The sequence below is a fragment of the Sphaerodactylus townsendi genome, linkage group LG01 (assembly GCF_021028975.2).
Source record: "Sphaerodactylus townsendi isolate TG3544 linkage group LG01, MPM_Stown_v2.3, whole genome shotgun sequence".
NCBI classification, from domain to species: Eukaryota; Metazoa; Chordata; class Lepidosauria; order Squamata; family Sphaerodactylidae; genus Sphaerodactylus; species Sphaerodactylus townsendi.
In genome coordinates this window covers 100,778,338-100,800,757 of record NC_059425.1, presented here as the reverse complement: position 1 = coordinate 100,800,757, position 22,420 = coordinate 100,778,338, and the positions used below count along the sequence as shown (strand labels likewise).

At 43.5% G+C, this 22,420-nt stretch overlaps 1 protein-coding gene across 1 annotated transcript in view; it reads left to right on the top strand.

Moving 5' to 3' along the window:
• The first annotated feature begins 2,850 nt into the window (after nt 1–2,850).
• The window catches only part of UST (uronyl 2-sulfotransferase), a 146,180-nt gene continuing 126,610 nt past the window's right edge, over nt 2,851–22,420 (top strand). The window contains exon 1 of the mRNA XM_048489046.1: nt 2,851–3,442. Coding sequence (XP_048345003.1) covers nt 3,202–3,442 — 241 coding nt within the window. The 5' untranslated portion in view covers nt 2,851–3,201. The remainder of the gene's footprint in view (nt 3,443–22,420) is intronic.

Below are 22,420 nucleotides of genomic sequence, written 5' to 3'. Positions count from 1 at the left end.
ACAGCTGAGCTAGTATTTGAACAAGAAATACAGATTTTTGTCCTGGTCCAACCTATTAATATTCAAAAAAATTAATGTATTAAACCAACAGAATGCCAAATGAATTAATTACATTTAAGGCCTCATGGTGCAAGGGAACATAGACTGATGGGTATGAAAAGATGTGTATGTATTTATTTTAAATATTCGTATACTACCTCTGTATGAGAGTCCCAAAGCAGTTCACAGAGCAATTATAAAACGAAACACATAATCAATAACCCATAAAACCTAAAATAAAATGTAAAACCAACCAACCAAGTCAACTTGAAAAAAATACAGCAGCAATTAAAGCAACAGTCACCAAGTAAAACCATATGTGTTTAGAGCGACATCAAGTCACATCTGACAGAAAAATGCAAGCCCACTATGCACTAAAGAGCCTCAGAAGAGCCCCAAGATAAGCCTTCTATGCATAATTGGCTCCTGAATCCATTTGAAGTGGCAGCAACAACAAAAAGTTATGAGAGGGGTTAATTTAAATTGTCCTTGCATGGTTGTTCTGATCCAAGTTGGGCCCCCACATGCCTGTAAACTGAATTTTCTCCTGGTTACATAAAGCCTGATCATTTCACAAGAAGTATGATCTAGATACAGATCAATATATGTCTGATTTAGCACTCAGTCTTACCTGGATTGAGCATCAAGTTATGCTATGGATTAATGTTTATGATTCATGAAGTGGTCTGTTGAAGCATGTCTCTTTATAAACTGCATCAGAAATACAATTTATGCATTGGAGCTTGTGGGGACTGTCAGAGATGCACAAATGCAACAGAACAAGAATTCTACACTGTGCAGGCCTGGCCCTGATGACAGGGTGATTTGGATTTTTAGAAGTTCTGCAGTTTGAAACTTTCAAGTTAAGCATCTGGTAATGCTTAAAGCAAGTAATACTTCTTGCTCCAAGTACATGACTGTGGACAGAGGTTATATGAAAATAAAATAGACCAAATGGAGGCTTAGATGCTGAATGAGAACACAATTAAATGAGTATTATAGGTAAACAAAATGCCAGTGTTTTCCCACTTCAAAGCATTTATCTGTTCCTGGATTATAAACATGCTTTTATGTTTATGCTAGTTTCATTGCATCTTTGGGTTTTAATTTGGTATAACTTCTTGTTTTGTTTTAGAATTCCTGCATAATTCTGAAACTGCTTCCAGCATCTAATGGGCAATTTCCTAGAAATTTTCTTCCAGATGTATATCTGTAGCTAAAACTGGAGAAGAGAGGCTTTAGTGTTTTGCGTTCATATTTGAAATATAAGGGTTGACATATGTGACAATAGCTCCTTTTTATTTCATTACTACCTAATTTCTAAAGAACTTCTTGGAGCACAACACTGAAATAGTAAAACTGAAGAAAGATTTTTTTAAAATATAGTCAAAATGAATATTTCATTTTTTCCTGATATCCAAGTTCTGCAGGTTATAGAGAATGTTTGTCAATATCATTATATTTAGAACCTGAGCACACTCAGATTCATATCTGTATTTGTAGGGGCAAATTATTCAGGATTACTTAAATAAGGAAATGAGTATTTAAAACCCTGACTGAGAAACATTATAAAACTCTGTCCAATGTTTATTCAAACCTATATTTAAATTGTATCTGTAATTATAGGATGGTGGACACTTGCCTTGACAGTAGTTTGTATGAAAAGGATCTAGGGGTCTTAGCAGACTATACACTGAAAATGATAAGATAAAAAACATAAAAGGCAAATGCAATTTTGGGCTGTATCAGCAGAAGTATAGCATCCAGATCATGCAAAGTGATGGTATCACTCTGCTCTGGTTAGACCACCCCAAGTGTTTAGTTTTGGGCCCCACAGTATAAGAAGGATGTAGACAAGCTGGAACATGAAGATAGTAAGGGATCTGGAGACCTATGAGGAAAGGTTGAAGGAACCTAGTATGTTCAACCTGGAGAGATGACAGAGAGGTGATATGATAACCATCAAGCACGTAAAGGGCTATCACATAGATGAGGATGGTGCTGAGTTGTTTTCTGTTGCCCCAGTAGTTTGGACAGAACCAACGGGTTAAAATTAAATCGAAAGTATTTTCTGCCAAAGATTAGGAAGAACTTCTTGACAGAGCAGTTGGTCAGCAGAACAGGCTTTCTCAGGAGGCAGTGGGCAGAAGCTAGGTGGGCATCTGGCAGCAATGCCGATTCTGTGAGCTTAGGCACATCATGATGGGGGGAGCAGAAAGGTTTGTATCAGGGCATGGCTTAGCTGTCATAGTACTTTCTCACATGCCATGGGAATGCTGAGTACCACTTTAGGATCAAGAAAGGATTTTCCTTCAGGCCAGATTGCCCAAGGATAGTGGAGATGTTTTACCATCTTCTATGGATGCAGCAGAGGTCACTCGGTTTGTGTGTATGGAGGGGGGAGAGTAGTTGTGACTTTGATGCATTGTGCAGGGCAGGGGGTTGGACTACATGATCCAGCTGCACCTTTCTACAGTTCTGTATCTGTTAGAAGCCAAGTTTCCCAGCGCCATGTGTGAAAACAACCCCAAATGAGCTGCAAGGCAACGCACTGCACTTCCATAAACCTGGGGGGGGGGGGGGGGCGCTGCACACTGCAAGAGGATTCCGAAGGCACTCTGCTGGCTGAATGCCGCTTGAGGGGAGCGGGGTCAAAGTCGAAAGCTTCAGCCGGAGGTCTGGGGCGTCAGGCTTGGCAGCCTGGGCAGCTCCAAGGGACGTCGAAGCGAGGCAGGCCCGGCGAGGCCTCCCCCAGGAGTCGCTGGTGTGGCAAGGCGAGGAGGGCGGGGCGAGGCGGGCGGAGGAGGTGGCGGCGGGCCGAGAGTGAGAGACGCAAACAACTTTTCGCCGCTAGTGGCGAACACCGGCCCGCCGCGCCTGAGCTGTAACCCGACACCGAAGCCGCGGGAGCGAAAAAGCGGCGGCGGCGAAGGAGGAGGAAGACGGGAAGAAAGGAAGGCAACCACGCCAAGGAGCCGCCGCGGGGACAGTGACCGCCTCCAGCCGCGCCTAGAGGCGGCCGTCGATGGGCAGAAGAGGAGCCGTTTGAGCGCCCGGCGAACTTTTCCCCTCTCGAGCGCCGGGCAGGAGCAGGCGGATGGAGGATGCTTCCTCCCCGGCGGGCTGTGTGAGCAAGAGGCGGCGGCGGAGGAAGCGCAGACGATGAAGAAGAAGCTGCTGCCCCCGCCGCCGCCTCGGCTCCATGTGCCCCCGTCGGCTGCGGGGAGTCCCGGGCCGGGAGCGGGTTGGCGGCGGAGGCGGCCCCTGTCGCTGCTGCCTTTTCTGTCCCTCCGCGACTACGGCTTCTGCATGGCCGTCCTGCTGTTCTTCTGCCTCGGCTCCCTCTTCTACCAGCTCAACGGGGGCCCTCCTCACTTTCTGCTGGACCTGAGACGCTATCTGGGTAAGACGGGATGCTGTCGCTTCTTCGGCGGCCGCGAGAGCAAAGCGCACCCTGGGGCGCCTTCTAGGCTGGCACATGAAGCCGGCGCTGCCTAACCACGAGCCGCCTTCATCCGATGGCAAGGGGCGGGGGCTTCCTCTGAGGGAGGGGAGAACCACTTTACATGCTTTTATGCCTGGGGGGCGGGGGGGGGGGGCTTAAAAGTTGACTCCAGTATCCTGAATATAGCAGATGCAGTCATTGTACTCATGTGCAGGTCTGATGGCCAGGCCAATGTGGGAAGAATATTGTCACATCTCTGTATGCACCCTATCAGGGGCCAGAGAGCGCGATCAAGTTATCTTCCTCAATGGATAAGTTATTTTCTTCAATTACCAAGGCAGTTGTGTGTCCCATAATGCAAATTGGTAAATTGTTTGTATTTGACCATGATGCTCCTCAACCATTTGCTGATACATTCTGTTGTTTAAGAGTCTTAGCATCTTCCGGAATTCGCAGTTCACACATAAACATATATGAAGGGAAGACAGTGTGAAATATACTGATTGGTAAACTTAAAATATTCACTATACATGCCTGGCCCATCTCTCGCTGGAAACTCTGCATAATATCGTCAGATGCTTTTTTCCATTTACAACCCCCCACCCCACCCCAATGATTAATATAAGTCCCTCATTCAAATCTGCATCTTTCTGTTCAGCATTAATTATATGGTGGTTAAAATTAATTATTTTCCTTCTGTCCTCCTTATATGATTTTAGATGCTTGGAAGTTGTCACCCTCCCTCCCCCCTCCCATTTTTTTCGGGCTAAATGAACCCATTTTATTTAGCAAGAGCAGCTGCCCCGTTGTTCAGTTGCACTGTTGTTAGTATCCATGTGAGGACTTTGCAGCTGAGTGTGTGTGAGGGAGAGGGAAGGAGGGGGTGTCCTGCAGGTCACCCTCAGCCTAACTGCAAAATAAATCACTGTGGTTCTTATGGCTAGTTCTAATGGTAAAATAAAGGCTAGAAAACAAAGTGATAAGGAGTTAAGGGATCGCTAGAAAGTTAATTGACATTAAGCTTCAATAATGTGACTACAATGAACTTTGAAGAGCATTACAAGAGCACACTTGAAAGTTGACAGACACTAGAAATTACAGTTACAAGGACAGTTGCTTCCGTATTGGAATTGTTTTAGCTCTTCTCTTTCAGCAGGTGTAGTGTCACTGCATGTACACTTACTATTACTTGAATGGCAGCTTGGCCTTCAGTGTTACTTCTATGTATTCAAGTCATCTATTTGCCATTATCGTTGTGGGGTGAATACATGTGCATATTTTTCTACATTAGGAGTTCAGTGAAGGTGAGCAAAGTATATGTGGTTTTCCTACCCAAAAGCATCATTTTTTAGGAAACTAACATGCCATTAGAAATATAGTGATCTCATGTACATGCCTTTGCAAACTTTTTCATTTCCTGTTGCCATTTTTCCTCCTCCAGCATCCTTTTTCCGTGGCATGCTTATGCAGTGTCCTGATGGATTTAGTATAAATGTGTAGTCCCAGCCCCCCTATTGCCTTTCATCTTCTTTATCTTCCCTTGGAGTTCTGCTACCGGTAGCTGCTTTATTCACTTACAATTTCATCTTCTGTTTTAGTAGGTGCTCTGTCCAGCAGTGATGAATGTGGTTTTTTTTAATTGTTGAAGAAGGCGATATCCCCACTGCCAATTAATCCTGGGATACTCACCCAAAATATCCAGGTTTCATGAAGAACTCCCCACAGCTGAACTGCCGAACACAGATTCATTGAAGTTCTGGTGCTCCCCCCATCCCGTGTTTTTCCCGAATCTGCTTAAATGTGAACCTTTTAAAAAATCATGTCTCCAATCCAGATTGATGGGAAGGTTCAGGGGGTCTAATGTGGTTTCAAATGTCATGCCAGCTGAGTCTATTGTTGTAACGTGTGCATGAGAGAACAGTACTCGCTTAAACGTGTGCACGAGAGAACCATGTTCGTGTCAACGTTAGCATGGTTTTTTCATTCAAAAAACTCCAAGTTCCCACCTTAACGCAGCACGACAGCCAATCAGGACAAGGAAGGAAGAGCTGCTGAGCAGATCGCACGTTTGATCGCGCGGTAGTAGGGATTGCTGCACTGTTTGAAAGTGTGATTGAGATGGATGTCCTCATCACACACACGTTGCAGTGGGGAGGGTAAAACCTCAATGAAAAGGTGCTGTTTCTTTTGAAACCTGGTTGTATCTGTATTTAATTTTCAGTGGGGATTCGGCCAAAGAAAAGTTATCAGATCCACAGATTTGCAGTGGGCAGTTAATTGACTTATAGTTTGAGCTCTAGTATGTGTAAGAAGTTAATTGATCCTTAGTATTTTCTGTCGCCACTCTCAGAAGCTACCAACTGATGCTAAATCACATATTGAGGATGCAATGCAAGATCTTTGAAGTGTAGTTTGGCCCAGAGGCGTAGCTAGGGAAATGGAGCCCAGGGCAAAATCTGAATTTTCCGGGGAGGCCTCCCCTCATATGGGCGGCTGCCCTCCCCCACCATGACCAAAGAAAGGTTTTTTTGCAGCAGGTCATTTCAAAGTCACCATCACATAGAACATGCCCCAACTCACAAATCTGGGTAAAAGCCGGATCCAGATGATTTTAAACAGATCCTCATGAATTCATATGATTTTTACATTGGAATGAAATGAAAGCACCATGAAACCTTAGAACATGTCTTAGTCTACAGGCAGCACCAAAACAATCAAGCATCCCACGCTCTGTAGCACCGCAGTGGCGCAAAAACCTGCTTGAAAAATACGGATCCTCATGATTTTTACACTAAATCATCCCCAAATCACCAGCACATCACAACTCCAGCCATTAGCCTATTGGGTTTATCTTTGTTTTTCAGTTCTTCTTTTGCTGTGGCAACTATACAGAACACATTACTGGAAAGCTTGCTATCATCACACGGAGCCTCTTAAGCAATTAACCTAATGCCTAATAAAAAAGAAGAAAGAAGAAAAGGTTAGACTCATCAAATGCTTCTGACCAACCTAAGTTGAAGCAAACTACTTAGCTGTCTCCTTTACAACCTGAATTATCTTTCCCTGCTGTTTTTACTCAGAACCACTTTCTCCTCTTGAGGAGAGCGCTAGCAATAATGAGTCAGCAGAGCCGGCAGAAGCTCCTACAGAGTTAACCCTTAGTGTTGATCATAGTTCTTCAGAGCATGCAGATGTGAAGTTCTCTTCCTCTGAAGAGAGTCTCCTAACTGAGATGTTTTGAACTAGCTGATCAATCCTTACTCTCTGCACGATCTTTTCAACTTGTCTTTGAGAAATTGGATTGTTTAATTTAAAATCTTGATAGCCTGCTTGAATAATTCTCTTCTAATGTTTTGGACAGCAACACATGCAAGACAAATAATAACAGCAAGTTAAGAGAATCTAATTATATGATGCCAAGTAATAGAAATTATTCCAGAGACAGTTCCTTGCCTATGGGCTCCTTAGCCATGCCTTATGAAATCAATCCAGAGATGAGACCTGCAACCTCAACCTCCTGTTACTACTGCAAGAACGGCAAGAGCAAGGACAACTAAATTTCTCAAAACAACCCTCAAAGTCTAATACTTCGACTCTCCCAATTCGTGTTAGAACTACATCAGAGGTCGACCTATTTCATGGAACATGATTCAACAGGTTAAATTAAATCTTAACCAGTTTTTAAGGGAGCTTTTTATTTTAAAGTTCTTTCAGTATCTATTTTAAATCGCACACCAAATTTTGTAAGATTTACTGTGATTTGCACCAAATTTAGTAATGTACTGGAAAAGACAATTTCTTAGGGGACTGAGATAGTTTGGAGGATCAGGTGTTAGTTCCAATCCACACTTGGATAGAGGTGTGTGTGTGTGTGTGTTTGTGTATCTGTATGATCTGCACTGCACGTATAGCCTGTCTTCCTCAGAGTAATAAAATATGCATATTTTAAGAGAGTATCTGTCTTTGTTGAGTGAAACAGAAGGAAAGGTTTCTTTCTAAAAGTTTTCTCTTTTTTTGCTCCAAGCCGCATTAACATCTCATTGTCAATTCTGGTACTTTCTAACCCTGTAACCACTGAATTCATTTAACACTGAAGGTTTCCTTGAAGGAATGTGAACTGCTCTCAAGTATGTGGCTGGCAAAACCATGGGGGGTTGGAGAATCTGAGCTTCTAGTTTCCTGAAGGAGAAATAAGTGACACCAAAAGCCAAACAGTATAATCCAAATGTACAGTTTGAAGACTACAAGGAAAAGGAAGGAGGGTATTTTGAAATATTTGAAAGTGAAGTGTGGTGAAGGATTAAATTTTAATTTTGTGCAAGCACCAGCAGTGTACTTTGACGATTGATGAAATGAAGGGAAGACTCTCAAGAAAAGAATGATTGAGTAAAATCAGAAAGGAGAACATTGGCATAATTAGGTGTGGTGTGTACCATTGTATTCTAGAATGCAGCACCACTGTTTTAAAAACATTTTGGTTTGAGAATTGTTTCAAAAACTATAAACAAACCAATGTCACTGATGTTGGTAAAAACTGTACCTCAAAGAAAGCCAACTGTTCAAAAGCCAGGTTTGTTGCCTACGTGGTGAAATGTCATGTGCTTGTGTAAAGATCTTTCACTTTCATGTTCCCAGCATGGTAGACAGTATTATTTTGCTGTGGAGACAAATTATATCAGTCTGCTTTTCTCCTCATTTTGAATTATGGTAGAAACAGAATAAGAGGAGAGGAGAAAGGGGGCATGGGTTTCTTGTTGATGTCAGATAATCAGAAGTCTAGATGGTAGGTTTAATGCAGTTAAGTGCACCTTCCGCATTAACTGCTCTGAAAATAAAGTTAATTTGGAAAGTTCACTTAATTACATTAAACTAATTGTCTAATGTGGAAAGTGTACTTGGTTTTATTAAACTTCCCATCTAGACACTGTGCTGTTTTTATTAATATTAAATGTAATTGTGTGAGTTAAATGTAGGTGCTTGATGCAGTTTCATAGTAATTCCGTTGTTGTTTCATAGTAATGAATAGCAACTGCCGATTTGTTTTAATTACCAATATGATAGGAATAAAGGAACTATTCCTCCCTGTTAAACTATTGCTTGTGCAGATGAAATAAACTTTATGCTTGTTACATAATTATTGTATGGATGCCACTGTAAATTATCTTATACATTTTAGTATGTAAGTGTACAAGTATTTTCCCCAGTAGATAAGAAACGAGGAAGTAGAGAAGCTCGGTCATTTCCTGGAAAGCCACTGAATGTTGAAATTGCTACTGATCAGATTTATTCGGGCAGTTAGAAAAGAGGCTTGTTTCAGTTTTTGAGCTGTGATTTAATTTAAAAGCGGTTGGTTAATCATGGAATATGGGCATATGTCGTTTTCAGAAGAAGAGAAGGGATGTAGCTGCACAGTGGACTGCCTGAAGGGATGCTGACCATAAGAGAACATGCCCCTGGAAAGGTCAAAAACCATATTCTCATGACCACCAGGAAAAGTTTCCAATATTCTTTGCCCCAGGAGTAATGCCCTTTAAAAAGGGGTTTACAAAGAGTTCTTTTTGATTTTCCATTACGTCATCCTTCTTATCTGTTGTTAGGTATAAACTTACTTTGGTAGAAAAATACTGTTGATTTGGTTTGAAGCCTAGCCAAAACATGTGGACTTCTCACTTTACTGGTGAAGTCTTTATAGTAAAACCTGCAATCTAAGAATTGTTTTTTTTTGTTACCAGTTTCCTATCTCAAATTTCTTCCATGGTGGGGGAAGGGGGAAGGTTTTATGTTGTTGTGTCCTATGTGCCTGCACACTGTGTGTATGGTATCAGTATGGTACCAGTTGGGAGTGAGGGAGGGGAGGGAGGAGTGGCACACAAGGGAGGGGAGGGAGGGGGCCCAGCATCTGGACATGGCCCACCCACCCTAGCAGGGGGAGGAGAGGGATGGGTGGCATGCAAGGGTGGGGAGGGGGCCCAGCATCTGGACATGGCCCACCCACCCTAGTGGAGGGAGGGGGAGGGGTGCCATGCAAGGGGAGGGGAGAGAGGGGTGGCATGCAAGGGGAGGGGAGAGAGGGGTGGCATGCAAGGGAAGGGGGGAGGGGGAGGGGTGGCATGCAAGGGAAGGGGAGGGAGGGTTAGGGGTTTACCCATGAAAAAAGCTGTTGTTTAGAACTGCATGCATAGGATTATATGTTTCTGTTTTAATTTTCCTTCCTAAATATGCAGAAGTATGTTTTGTTCATCTGAAGTTGTAATAATGTCAAATTTGAGTTGTAATGTTTTTTCACTACCATACTATGAAAATTCCTCTTTTTTTTTTTTTTTAGTCAAGGCAAGAGAAGTTGAAATCCTGTTTGTTGTTACGTGAACATAAGAACATAAGAACTAGCCTGCTGGATCAGACCAGAGTCCATCTAGTCCAGCACTCTGCTACTCGCAGTGGCCCACCAGGTGCCTTTGGGAGCTCACATGCAGGAGGTGAAAGCAATGGCCTTCTGCTGCTGCTGTTCCCGAGCACCTGGTCTGCTAAGGCATTTGCAACCTCAGATCAAGAAGGATCACGATTGGTAGCCAGAGATTGACTTCTCCTCCATAAATCTGTCCAAGCCCCTTTTAAAGCTATCCAGGTGAGTGGCCATCACCACCTCCTGTGGCAGCATAGTCCAAACACCAATCACACGTTGCGTGAAGAAGTGTTTCCTTTTATTAGTCCTAATTCTTCCCCCCCAGCATTTTCAATGTATGCCCCCTAGTTCTGGTATTGTGAAAAAGAGAGAAAAATTTCTCTCTGTCCACATTTTCTATCCCATGCATAATTTTATAGACTTCAATCATATCCCCCTTCAGATGTCTCCTTTCCAAACTAAAGAGTCCCAAACGCTGCAGCCTCTCCTCATAGGGAAGGTGCTCCAGTCCCTCAATCATCCTTGTTGCCCTTCTCATGTGGTCTATTCGCTGAGATTAAATAGATAAGAAGGAGGTTGCTGACTTTAAAATATGCATGTTCGCATATCAGAAAAACTGCAGGAAAGGTACCTTTTTCACTTATGTGGTTTCCTATTGTAAGAAATAAAGGCTTTGATTTTACACATACCGGTAGTCTGTCTAAAAGATATATTGCATTAAACTGAGACAGAATCTCTGGATTGGTCAGGCTTTGGCACATGTACCTATCGAAAACTGCAACAACTCCTTTTTGCCATAGTGTATAATAGGAATTGTCATTATATCCCTCACATGCATGATATATTTATAATGGGATATTTGTGATAAGTTAGATATTTAATAAGTCAATTTCTGGCGTTAGTTCACATTATAGAAAATGATATAAGTGCATACAAAGTGATCATATTGTTAAATAAGTATTGTTATTTGGTGTGCAATGTTGCTTTCTCTTTTCTGACATATTGTCATTGTACACTGATTCGTTCCAATTACCTTAACCATTGCACCATGCCAGTTCCCTATTGAACAGATAGGGAGATAAAATGGATTCTTGTCTGACAATGTTGCCAATTGGGAACCATTCTGTTTCTCCATATTCTGTCCCAACTGTCGTCACTTGTCCAGAGTTGTGCATCAAAACAATCAGTTGTTATTGCACACCTGTTTTTAAAAAAACTTTTCCTGATTAACACCGTCTATGAAACATAAGTAGATCCCCCCCCCCCAGAAATTCTCTCATATGGTTCAGTAACTCATGTAAATATGCAGTAGGATATCTAGTGCCACTTCATTTTCTGAATCCATCTTGAACCTATATGGTAACAATCCTAATTGTATGATTTCTTGAGCATCACTTTACTTGTTTGGTAAATTAAGGTGATAGTCTAATAGTTGTTGCAGTTTTTACAACTCCTTTTTTTGGAATTGGTATATAGATTGAATGTTTCTAATGTGTGGGTCGTTGTTTTGTTTTCCATATTTGTTGGCTTATTATTGTTAAGATTTTGATGGAATGTTTCTGTGCATTGAAATAGCTCTATTTATATCCTACCTACTCATGTGATTTGTTTCTTCCAGTTGCTTTGACTGCAAGTTTCATTTTACTTTCTAAAATTGCAGGTTCTTTAAAGAATTCGTCTTGGAAGGACTCTTTCATCCTTTCACCTCTTCTGTGTAGTTCTTCAATTTATGTTCCCCATATTTTCTTTATTTTGTTATATTCAGTTAATATATTTCCATGTTGATCTTTTAGTATGCCTAACCATGCTTTAACCCCACCACACACACACACACACGGTAATTTTTTGTATCTAGCAATTAAGTAGAAGGGACTATAACTTATGGAATATATATATATATATATACTTCACGTCCCAGGATCAGTCTCAATCATCGCTGGCTAAGGGATCTTGGGTAACAAGTGCTGGAAAGGAAAAGTGCTGAACTAGTTAGACCAGTGATTTTGTCTGAATATATGTAATTGTCATATCTTTTTTAATTGTTAAGGTTTGTGCAAAATTATTTTGTTGCCGGCTTTGAATTTGCCCAGCAAATTTTAGATAGGCAAAAGGCGTTTGAGTAGTTGAACTTGAAATCTTCAATCTCATGTGAGGATGCTTATGTTACATCAGTTTAATTTACCAAACTTATTGAGAAATAAATCTGATTATGTTTGCTGTGATTATATTGGTTTTTGTAAACTGTGCTTAGAAGGTTGAAGCAAACAGTTTCCTCCGGTTGGAAATTGAATATACATGGATTTTTGTTATAAAAAACAAAGTAGCATCATTTCAGAAACTTTTCTTTCAGCTTCCTTATTGATTTTACTTCAAAATAAGATCTGCCAAAATGGTTTGACTGTCTCAGAGGAAGTAATTATGAGGTTTGTACAGCAAAACAGAAGACAGTTCTTAAAAAACAATCCTCCCAAACCACCTGTAATTTAGTAAAATAACAAAGTTCCATATAGAGTGGATCCCCTTCCATGCAGATATTTACATAGTTTGAGCCCAGCTTGTTTCTGGGAATTGGTTATAACATGAAGACGTCATATATTTGAGTGCTGTACAATGTTCATACGCATAAAAAACCTGTAATCCTGATCGCCTAATGTTGTATAAGAGCTTTTTCAGGCCTGTGTTGTGTGCTTGATGATGATGATGATGATGATGATGATGATGATACAAAATTATTATCATCATCATCATCATTATTGTAGATTTCACAGCTGCCAGATCTTTAGCTGGTTGTTGGCCCTCATTACAATTCGAGCCCCACCCAGAAGCCTAGGAAGTTGTAATGTATCGGCGTAGTATTCATGCGGATCCCAGCAGGGCTGCCTTCTGAATTTGACCAATGTTAATTTTGTCAATTCGAAGATGTTTCAAGTGCTGCCCTAGTGTTTTCGGAATGGCACCCAGCTGGCCGATTACCACTGGGATGACCTCAGCTGGTTTGTGCCATAGACGCTGAAGCTTGATTTTCAAATCGTGGTATCTAGTGACCTTCTTGTGTTCTTTTTCAATGACCCTGCTGTCACCCGGGACTGCTATGTCAGTGATGGTCACTTTCTTATCCTCGATCACGGTGATGTCTGGTGTATTGTGTTTCAACACTTTGTCCATTTGGATTTGAAAGTCCCACAGGATCTTGACCTTCTCATTTTTCATTACTTTCTCTGGACAATGTTCCCACCAGTTCTTAGCTGATCTTATGTTGTTGTGGTGGTGGTTGTGGTGGTTGTGGTGGTGGTGGTTGTAGTTGTTGTTATTATACTACACATAACAACACAGCACAAGTGTCTGGAATTCATCTCTGAATATTGAGTCCTTCCTAAGGATCTAGGATATTAGAGGTATTTGTGTAGAATGTGTGCAGTTCCTAGAAGTGCTGCTTTCTGCAGCATGTGGACTAATGTTCTGTCCAAGTTGAGGCTTTTCAGATGCTTTTCAAGGTTTCTTGGGATTCCTCCTAGAGCACCAACTACTATTGGAATTGTTGTTGTTGTTGTTGTTGTAGATTTCACAGCTGCCAGATCTTTAGCTGGTTGTTGGCCTTCATTACAATTCAAGCCTCACCCAGAGGCCTAGGAAGTTGTAATGTATCGGCGTAGTGTTCATGTGGATCCCAGCAGGGCTGCCTTCTGAATTTGACCAATGTTAATTTTGTCAATTTGAAGATGTTTCAAGTGCTGCCCTAGTGTTTCTGGAATGGCGCCCAGCGTGGTGGTGGTGGTGGTGGTGGTTATTATATTTCATAGACCGCCTACTCCCAAAGGGCTCATTTTGCACTCAGAGACTTGCAGAGTAATCCTAAGCAGGTCTACTCAGAATACAACTGAAATCTACTCAATGGGACTTACTCCCAGGAAAGCGTTCTCCAGATTGCACTGTTACAGACCCATTTGTGTTCCAGAATGTTATAGGGAATGTCAGAAGTCCTAGTAGAGTTCCTATAGAGGCTCTTGGAGAGGCATGGAATCCTGAACTATCTGAGATGTTGAGGACTGGAGTACTGCTGGCAGAAGACTTGAGCTGAATCAGATACAGTGCCACTGTCGTAGAGCCCCATTGAAGGCTGTGGTAGATGGCACAAAAAAACACAGTGGAATTTAATCTGTTGAGGAAGGGGCTATCACAACAGTGGCCTGTTCCGCACAGGCCAGAAAGACCAGTGTGGGACCAGTAAAAATGCCATTGTGGGGGGGGGGGGGACGGACTTTGCACCGCTTCTGCTGCTGGAGTGCAGCAGCAGTGGTGTTCTCCATTGAGCAAGAGGACATCTGGGTTCTGTTGATCTCCATTCAGGAAGGCAGGGGTTAAATTAAAATTTCTCCCAGGCTCCTCCGCTTTCTGTAGGTCCGCCTTCTCTCTCTCTCGCTCTCCAGTTTTGTTTCCCTGCCTCAGGAAGGACAGGCTGCAGTGGCTGTTCTGGCAGCCACTGGGCGCTGACTCTCTCTTTAAGGGAAATTCTTCTTTCTGTTCTAAGGCGTCCAGGAGACAGAGTTGGGAGCAGCACGCTGCAGCCTCCTCTGAATTTAAACGGCTCAGCGCTTTTTTCCTCCCGGCTAGCGTTGATCAGCAGTCACGTCGTTGATCCTTTTAAGCTCTCAAAGGCGGGTGGACTCATCCTCCTCATTCCCCCTCTCGGGTCCGGATCGCTCAGCAATGCCGAAACGGGGAGAGACTCTGCTGTCTTCAGAAGAAGACAGCGAAAGGATTCTCTGCAAAGCGCCCCAGCACGGAGCGGGCAATGCAGAATTCCAGCCAAACAGACGCTGACCGCCAGCCTTCTCTAGAGGGGAGAGACGCAGCCATGCGAGACGGGCTCCTCCCGGGCTGATTCTTTCAAGCGCCAAAAAAGCGGCGCAAGAAATGGCTGGCAGCCATGGCTACAGGTTCACAAGGCATTAATAGCTCCAATGTACCCCTGGGTGTCCCCGGGTCAGGGAACTCCTACTAATGGCTGCACCAACAACAGGTAGGTGAGTGAGTCCACAGGAGAGTCTACAGGAGGGAAGCTGTAAGTGTTTCTCTCATTGAGAGAACTAAAGTCTGAGTTATTTTTTTGACTTTGTTAAGGGGAAGGCTCTACAACCAGGGAAAGAGCAGTTATGAGGGAGGAGATGATTGAACTTTACAGATCTCAAATGGTCCCTTTGTCCAGCTGCAGCCCTCCCCCTTCCAGCTCCATAGGATCTCTCTTTCTAAAACAAGTAATTAGAGACAATAAAAGAGGCTGGCCCCTCTTGGCAAACCAAAAGCAGCCTCCTTAAAAGGCCAAGATTAATTCCTGAGCCCCTCTGGGAATTCTTCAGATTCAGAGCCACCCAGCAGGGAGGGAAGGGGAAGTTTTATCAGATCAGGGTGAGGATGCAGAGGATATAGAAAGTCACTGCACAGCGTCCTCTCGCCTTTTCCAGATGGATGATTACCAATACCATTATTGGCAAAAGCTGTTGCTGCCCTTACCACCTGGGGAAGCACAAAGTGCTGGGAGGGCTCCCTCGAAGCGCAAGTCCACATCTCTCTCCACAAGGGGATGGGAATCTTTTCCTTCCAACCCTAATGCCAAGTAGTTAGCTTTTTCCTTTTCCAGAATATTTTTTGAGACACAAGTCATTAACCAATGGGAAAAAAACCAGCAGCCAACAAGCGGTAAGGCCCCAATTTCTTACATAGGATTATAATGAGTTTACCTGTATATGCTAACAATATTTTGCAAGTCCCCATTATAGATGGCCCTGTAGCTGCGCTGCAGAGCTCAGTAGCCTAGTATCCAAAGGGATGGCAGAGGGACAGATTAAAGACTTTCAAGACAGGGAGATCAGGAGCAATTTTGCAAGAGAACTCATGAAGCAGTCCATGCCATGGCTATCAGAGCTTCTTGCTTTACTGCCTCCATTGTTTCCAGAGCATCCATCGCTTTGGGCAAGGAAGGTGCTGGAACTTCTACCCCCTACGAGCACTGCAAAGCCATAGAGGGAAGTTAACAGAATAAGCTAAAAGCTGCCAGCTTCACTGCGCTGATGCTACCTTTGGATTCAGTCACCTTTCTCAGCTCCGTTCTATGGGCCTCCGCAGTGAGGCTAAGCAATTTAGAAGTAGACTGTTAAGTGGCTGCTGGAGAGCGTGGCAAACCTGATTGGAGGTCCAAATCCATGGTCTCGGAGTGCGCTTTTCAGGGTGAGAAGCTGTTCACTGGGAAGACCTTGAAGAATTCTTAGTAGACCCACAAGGGAGAAGCCAAAACATCTGCCAAAGCTTTTTTCAGACTCTTCTCGGACAGTAGAAAAAAGCAGTCATCCTACTCCAGCTTCTCGTCCACAACAGGGGATCTAGTCAATTCAAAAGCAGACAGCTTTTCTCGACGTCCTTACTGGAACCAAGAAGCTCGACAGCAAACTCCAAGAAGGGCTTCAATTATAAAGAAGAAATCACAGGCTCTAAGGCGCTACAATCCAAGACAATCGCCAATCCAAAGCATGACGCCAAGCACTACGAGGTGGGAGGGAGGGGAAGACTCCTAAAGTTTTGCCAGACGTGGCAAGCCTCCCACACAGACGCATGGTCTCTGGAAATAGTAAAAAACGGTTATGTTATAGAATTCCTCTCTCTTCCTCTACCCATCGCTTTCATGATGTCTCCAGTATCCAAACTTCCAGAAAAAAGATAAGCAGGAAACTCGAAAAGCTATCTCTCTCATCTCTTAGAAATAGAGGCTTATAGAACATGTACCACTAGGAACAGAGGGGAGCAAGGGGAGTTTACTCTATCCTCTTTACTGTACCCAAGAAAAATGGAGAGTGGCGGTCCAATTTTAGCGAACCTAAAATACCGTCGAATCAATTTGTCAAACTGAGACGCTTTCAGAATGGAGACCCTGCGCTCCATCGCGGACTCTCTCCAACCCAGCGAGTTCCTCACCTCAATCGATTTGTCCGCTTACTTACATGTTCCCATATTCAAGAACCATCGAAAATTCCTCCGGGTTTGGTGTAGGAAAAGATCATTTCCAGTTCCGCTGCTCTCCCGCTTGGACTCTGCACTGCTCCAAGGGTGTTCACCAAACTTCTCATCAACCTAGTAGTCCTACTCAGGGAAAGAAACATCAGGTTACATCCTTATCTCGACGACATACTGATCCGGTCGAGCTCTCGGGATCAAGCACTAGCAGACGTTCAGGAGACCATACTATGCCTAGAGAAACACGGCTTCATAGTAAACAGGGAAAAGAGCTCCTTGAACCCGCTACAGCAACTGGAACATCTGGGTTTCATAATAGATACCCAGTCATGCAAGATCTCCTAGTCCCACTTCAAAACAACAGATCCTGAGGGAAAGAATACATCAGATTCTTGCCAAGAAAAGAACAAATGCTCGATTCTCACACTTGCCAGTTTGATGGGCTTACTGATAGCCTATTCCGAGGCCATTCAGTGGGGACGATTCAGGTCCAGACCACTCCAGAGATTTCTACTACCTTTCAGGAAATCATCTCCAACAAAATTCATCGATTAGTTGTCGCCCCAAGACCAGTCAAAATCAGTCTCCTATGGTGGACAAGAAAGTCCAACCTAAACATCGGAAGAGTTTTGGATACCCTCCACCAAACAGATGTTTTCGGATGCCAGCCTTCAGGGCTGGGGAGCGACACTAGAGGGCATTCCAGCTCAAGGCACTTGGTCGAAAGCGGAAACCCGTCTACACATCAATGTATTGGAACTACGAGCGATTCGTCTTGCCCTCAAATGTTTTCAACACCTGTTGGTAGGAGCTCCACGCTCTTGTAATGGACGGACAACACAGCAGCCAAATCGCACCTGAACAGACAGGGGGGCTCCAGGTCGGCAGACCTACAGAGGGAAGCCACTCTACTGTTCCAATGGGCAGAGACCCACTTTATACTCCATCCAGCTTCTAACACATCCAGGGCAACCTAAATATTCAGGCAGATTGGTTGAGCAGGCAGTGCATACACCCAGGAGAATGGCACCTGAAGGAGGAGATTTTTCATTGGATCTCTCGAAGATTGGGAGCTCCAGTACTGGATCTCTTTGCCTCCAATCTGAACAGACAGCTTCCCAGATTCATCTCTCGGTTCCAACACCCGGAAGCGGAAAACACGGATGCCTTATCCTCCAGGTGGCCTCCCGGAATTCTTTATGCCTTTCCTCCTTTTCCCATGATCCCCAGACTCTACGGAAGATCAAGGAGGAACAAGCAGACGCCATTCTTGTGGCACCCTGGTGGCCCAGACGTTTCATGGTTCACCAACATTTTACAGATGTCAGTACACAAACCCTTAGCTCTCCCGCTTCACCAAGACTTGCTCAGTCAGGGTCCCATCTTTCACCCAGATCCAAAGCGGTTGAACTTGACCGCCTGGAGATTGAAAGGCGACAATTAGTGTCTAGAGGTTATTCCACAGCCGTATTAAACACTATCCTAGCTTCAAGAAGGCCTTCCACCAAGAGAATCTATAACACCACGTGGAAAGCTTTTGTCAGATGGTGTTGGCGAAAAAAGGTCCCGCCTACGGAACCCAAGATCAGTGACATCTTAGCCTTCCTACAGGAGGGTTTTGGAATCTGGCCTTGTGAACCAATACCCTTCGCAGACAGGTGGCAGCACTGACATCAGTACTTCCTAGACTAGAAGGTTTTGTTCCTACCTCTCACCCACACATTGTCAGGTTTCTCAGGGGAGCCTCCTTGAAAGATAGACCAGTCAACCACCATTTTCCAACATGGAGGTTACACACTGTCTTACATGCACTTACTGCAACTCCCTTTGAGCCCATCATGGACATTCCGCTAAAACACCTCAGAATGAAGGTAGTCTTTTTAATTGCCATCACTTCTGCCAGAAGGGTTTCTGAGCTGGCAGCGCTTTCAATAAAACCCCCACTATGTGTATTTCACAAGGATAAGGTGGTCTTGCGTGCATCGGACCCCTGGCGCTCATTCCCAAGGTTAATTCTACATTCCATAGACGACAGGAGATATTTCTCCCTACTTTTTGCCCAGATCCAAAACACCCTAAGGAGGCATATTGGCATAAGCTTGACGTCAGGAGAGCCTTGAAGGCCTTTCTGATTAGGACCCAAGAGTTCAGACGCTCAGAGGCCTTGTTCATTTCGATAGCTAACCATAATAGAGGTCAAAAACTCTCCTCCCCCGCCATTAGTAAATGTCTGAGAGAATGTATAGCCGAGGCATATAGAGTACAGAAAATGACAATTCCGGCTGGGATTACGGCTCATTCTGTCCGTAATGCTTCCACCAACGCAGCCTTTAACAATAACGTGCCCGTGGCTGAAATATGTAGAGCAGCAACGTGGTCTTCTCTTTCCACGTTCGTTCGACATTATAGGTTGAATATCTACAGTGCGGCCGATGCAGACTACGGCCGCAGAGTGCTACAGCACATCATAGGAGAGGATTTCGACCCCACCCTTTAAAGTACTGTGACACTGCTAGGGGAGGTCACCCAGATGTCCTCTTGCTCAATGGAGAAATAACATTGGTCTTACCTGTGAAGGAGACTTCTCCATTGAGCAATTGAGGACATCTGCCCACCCAAAGGGACACACATCCTCTCCAAAAAAATTTTTCATACCATTGTAAGTTACTTTTCCTGCTGCAGAGGATCTTATCTCTCAGGGATCAACCCTCCGTTTTTTACTGATAGAATTTTTAGGTGCTATCGTTCTCTAGTTTGTTGTAATTTTTTCCTGGACTAGTTAACTTTTACCCTGTTATGGGAGGCCGTTTGCCTGGGAATTTCTTTATCTACAAGTTTGTTCTCCAGAGCCTTTGTTTCTTCAGTCGTGTACTGCTTTTTGGAGAGACCAGAACTGGAGAGCGAGAGAGAGAGAAGGCGGACCTACAGAAAGCGGAGGAGCCTGGGAGAAATTTTAATTTAACCCCTGCCTTCCTGAATGGAGATCAACAGAACCCAGATGTCCTCAATTGCTCAATGGAGAAGTCTCCTTCACAGGTAAGACCAATGTTATTTCTCCCCCCACAACAGCGTTTTTGTGACTCACTAGTTGAGCGAGTCTTTTAGAAAGTAGCGTCTTCCTGCTGCACCGTTTGAAGGGCACCGGAGTGAGGGTGCTGCTTTTAGGAGCTGCATGTTTGTTGTAGGCACTTCCTCTTCAGGGGTCGGAGGGCAGTGTGGGCATGTCCCTCCCTCCCTCCGGAGCTTCAGAGGGAAGAAAAGGTAGGAAAACAAAAGAGACTGGAGGCAGCTCTGTGCAGAGTCGCCTCTGCAGCCTGCAGCAGCTTCGGGGCCACTTGCATGATCCCATGCAATTGGTCCCGTGGCTCCACTGGCATGAATTATGTTGGTGGCCAGCCACTTCTTCCGCCAGTGCAGAATGGACCAGAGTGAGGAAAAACATCCCAGAAACTGGAAAGCGCCCTGACTGAGTAAGCTGACCTGTGCTCTGATTGGGGAGCGATCAGCTGACTCATAGAGGGAGGAGGTATCTCTGTGAGAGAAAAAGCTTTGGTGAACTTTTGGATCTGGATTTTTGTGAGTTAACATCACGTCTCTTAACTGCATGTGTGAAATATCTACTCTGAAGGAATTTCAGTCAGGGAGTTGAACTGACTTGAAATATACTGAGTTCAATGTGTGTAGAAAGCAGACTATACACAGACAGGAGAACTGAGAGTTTTATGTAATGGTCAAAGCTGAAGGTAGAATAGTAGTTAAGACTTTCCACAGGTGACCATAAATAAAAGGGAAGAGAATATATTTCCTGGGTGAAGTGACAGACAGACAGACAGACAGACAGACAGACAGACAGACAGACAGACAGACAGACAGACAGACGCCTTTATTGGCATTATAAATTACAGTATTTAAAAAAAGAACATTTATCCATTAACTGAACCCATTAAGTACATTAAGAATACGTTGAGTATCCACATACAACCCCCTATATATATAACACGATGAGAGATAAATTAAGCATGACTATTTTGTAAAAAAATAATTACGCTTGGCCAGGTAATGTTTCAGAAAGCTCGGAACATTTTCACAAATGAGGTCAGAAGAACCATTGAGCAGAAAATTCATAATAGATGACATATCAATATTTAACCTCTCTATTAAGTGATGGATATACATGGAGCGAAGGGAATCATAGATAGGGCACTCTAAAAGTACATGTCGGACAGTCTCAACAACAGCCATTTTACACTGGCATAGCCTATTCTCATAGGGGATATTATTATATCTGCCAAATGTCATGGCGTTAGGCAGAGCATTGAAACGAGCTAGTGGGTATGCACTGTGTTTTTTGGGATCTCTCAGGATATAAAAATAATTAGCACAATAATCTGACCAGGCGATTCCTAAAGACTGTGGGGAGCAACTCCCCCCGCCCCCCGCATCATTCCCTGTTTCTCTCATTCAGTTAATGCGGATTTGATTTCATTATAGATTCTTATGGCAGACATGTTTTGAAAGTGGTCAGTTGTTAGACCTATGTTGTTGAGCTTCTTATCTATGTCTACTAGCAATTTTACAGAAGCAGATTCTGACAAAAGTTGATATAAGAGCCTGGTAGGACAGGTCTCAAAATGAATTCGAGACCAGTATCTAAAAGCTCTTGTCCATGCCATCAGTTCCATGTTATTTTGTCCAGTTTCTCTACATAAGGTGGCTGGGTGAAGTTACTTCAGGAGGGAGATTTATGTGGAAAGGGGAGCTAAAAGTATCAAGGCTCTATGTGTACAATGTGAAAGGGTACCATCCTGTTAGAACCTGAAGTCATCATGAATTTATTAGCCAGTAACATCTAACCGAATCATCTTAATGTAATGAACACCTCATTACATGTAAGCAACTGAAAAAATTTTAAAAGCTGAATTAAGAACTGTAAGAACTGTGCCTGTGCCAAAACTGATATTTGTAAATAGTTACCTCTTGTCTGATTTCTATCCATTTGAAATATCTCCTGATCCTATCTTGTTTGTTTAATAAAATTTACTTCTGTTTGTTGAACTTGCCTGAGTTCTCTGGTGCCTTGAAAAGGGGGGGGGGGGTTGCCATAAGAGAAAAACTGGCTCCTTTCACCTTTCTGGAGTTCTTAAGGCTGAGCAGACAATCATAAAACACCTCATATGCTATCATCAAAGCAACTCAATCATAGAAAAGGCAGGAAATCCTGCCCAGTATAATTAGGAGGCTGCCTGAACCTGCCAGAAATGTTTAGAAAGGTGAAGGGTCTTGCCGCAAAGGCCTATGAGTTATTATTTATGGCAGCAGAGAAAGCTTTTTTTTAATCACCAGCAGAAGCACATTGTCATTTATCTCAGTGCTTGAGATTTCTTTCTTCCTCCTTGTTCATGGTGATTGGGTTCTCTTCATGGAAGAAAAACAGAATTTCATGTGTTTCTCAGAGAGTAGTTCACTTTGTGGAATCACGTGGTACTGTTTGCTTTGGTTTCCATAAATAATTCCATAGAACCTATGCG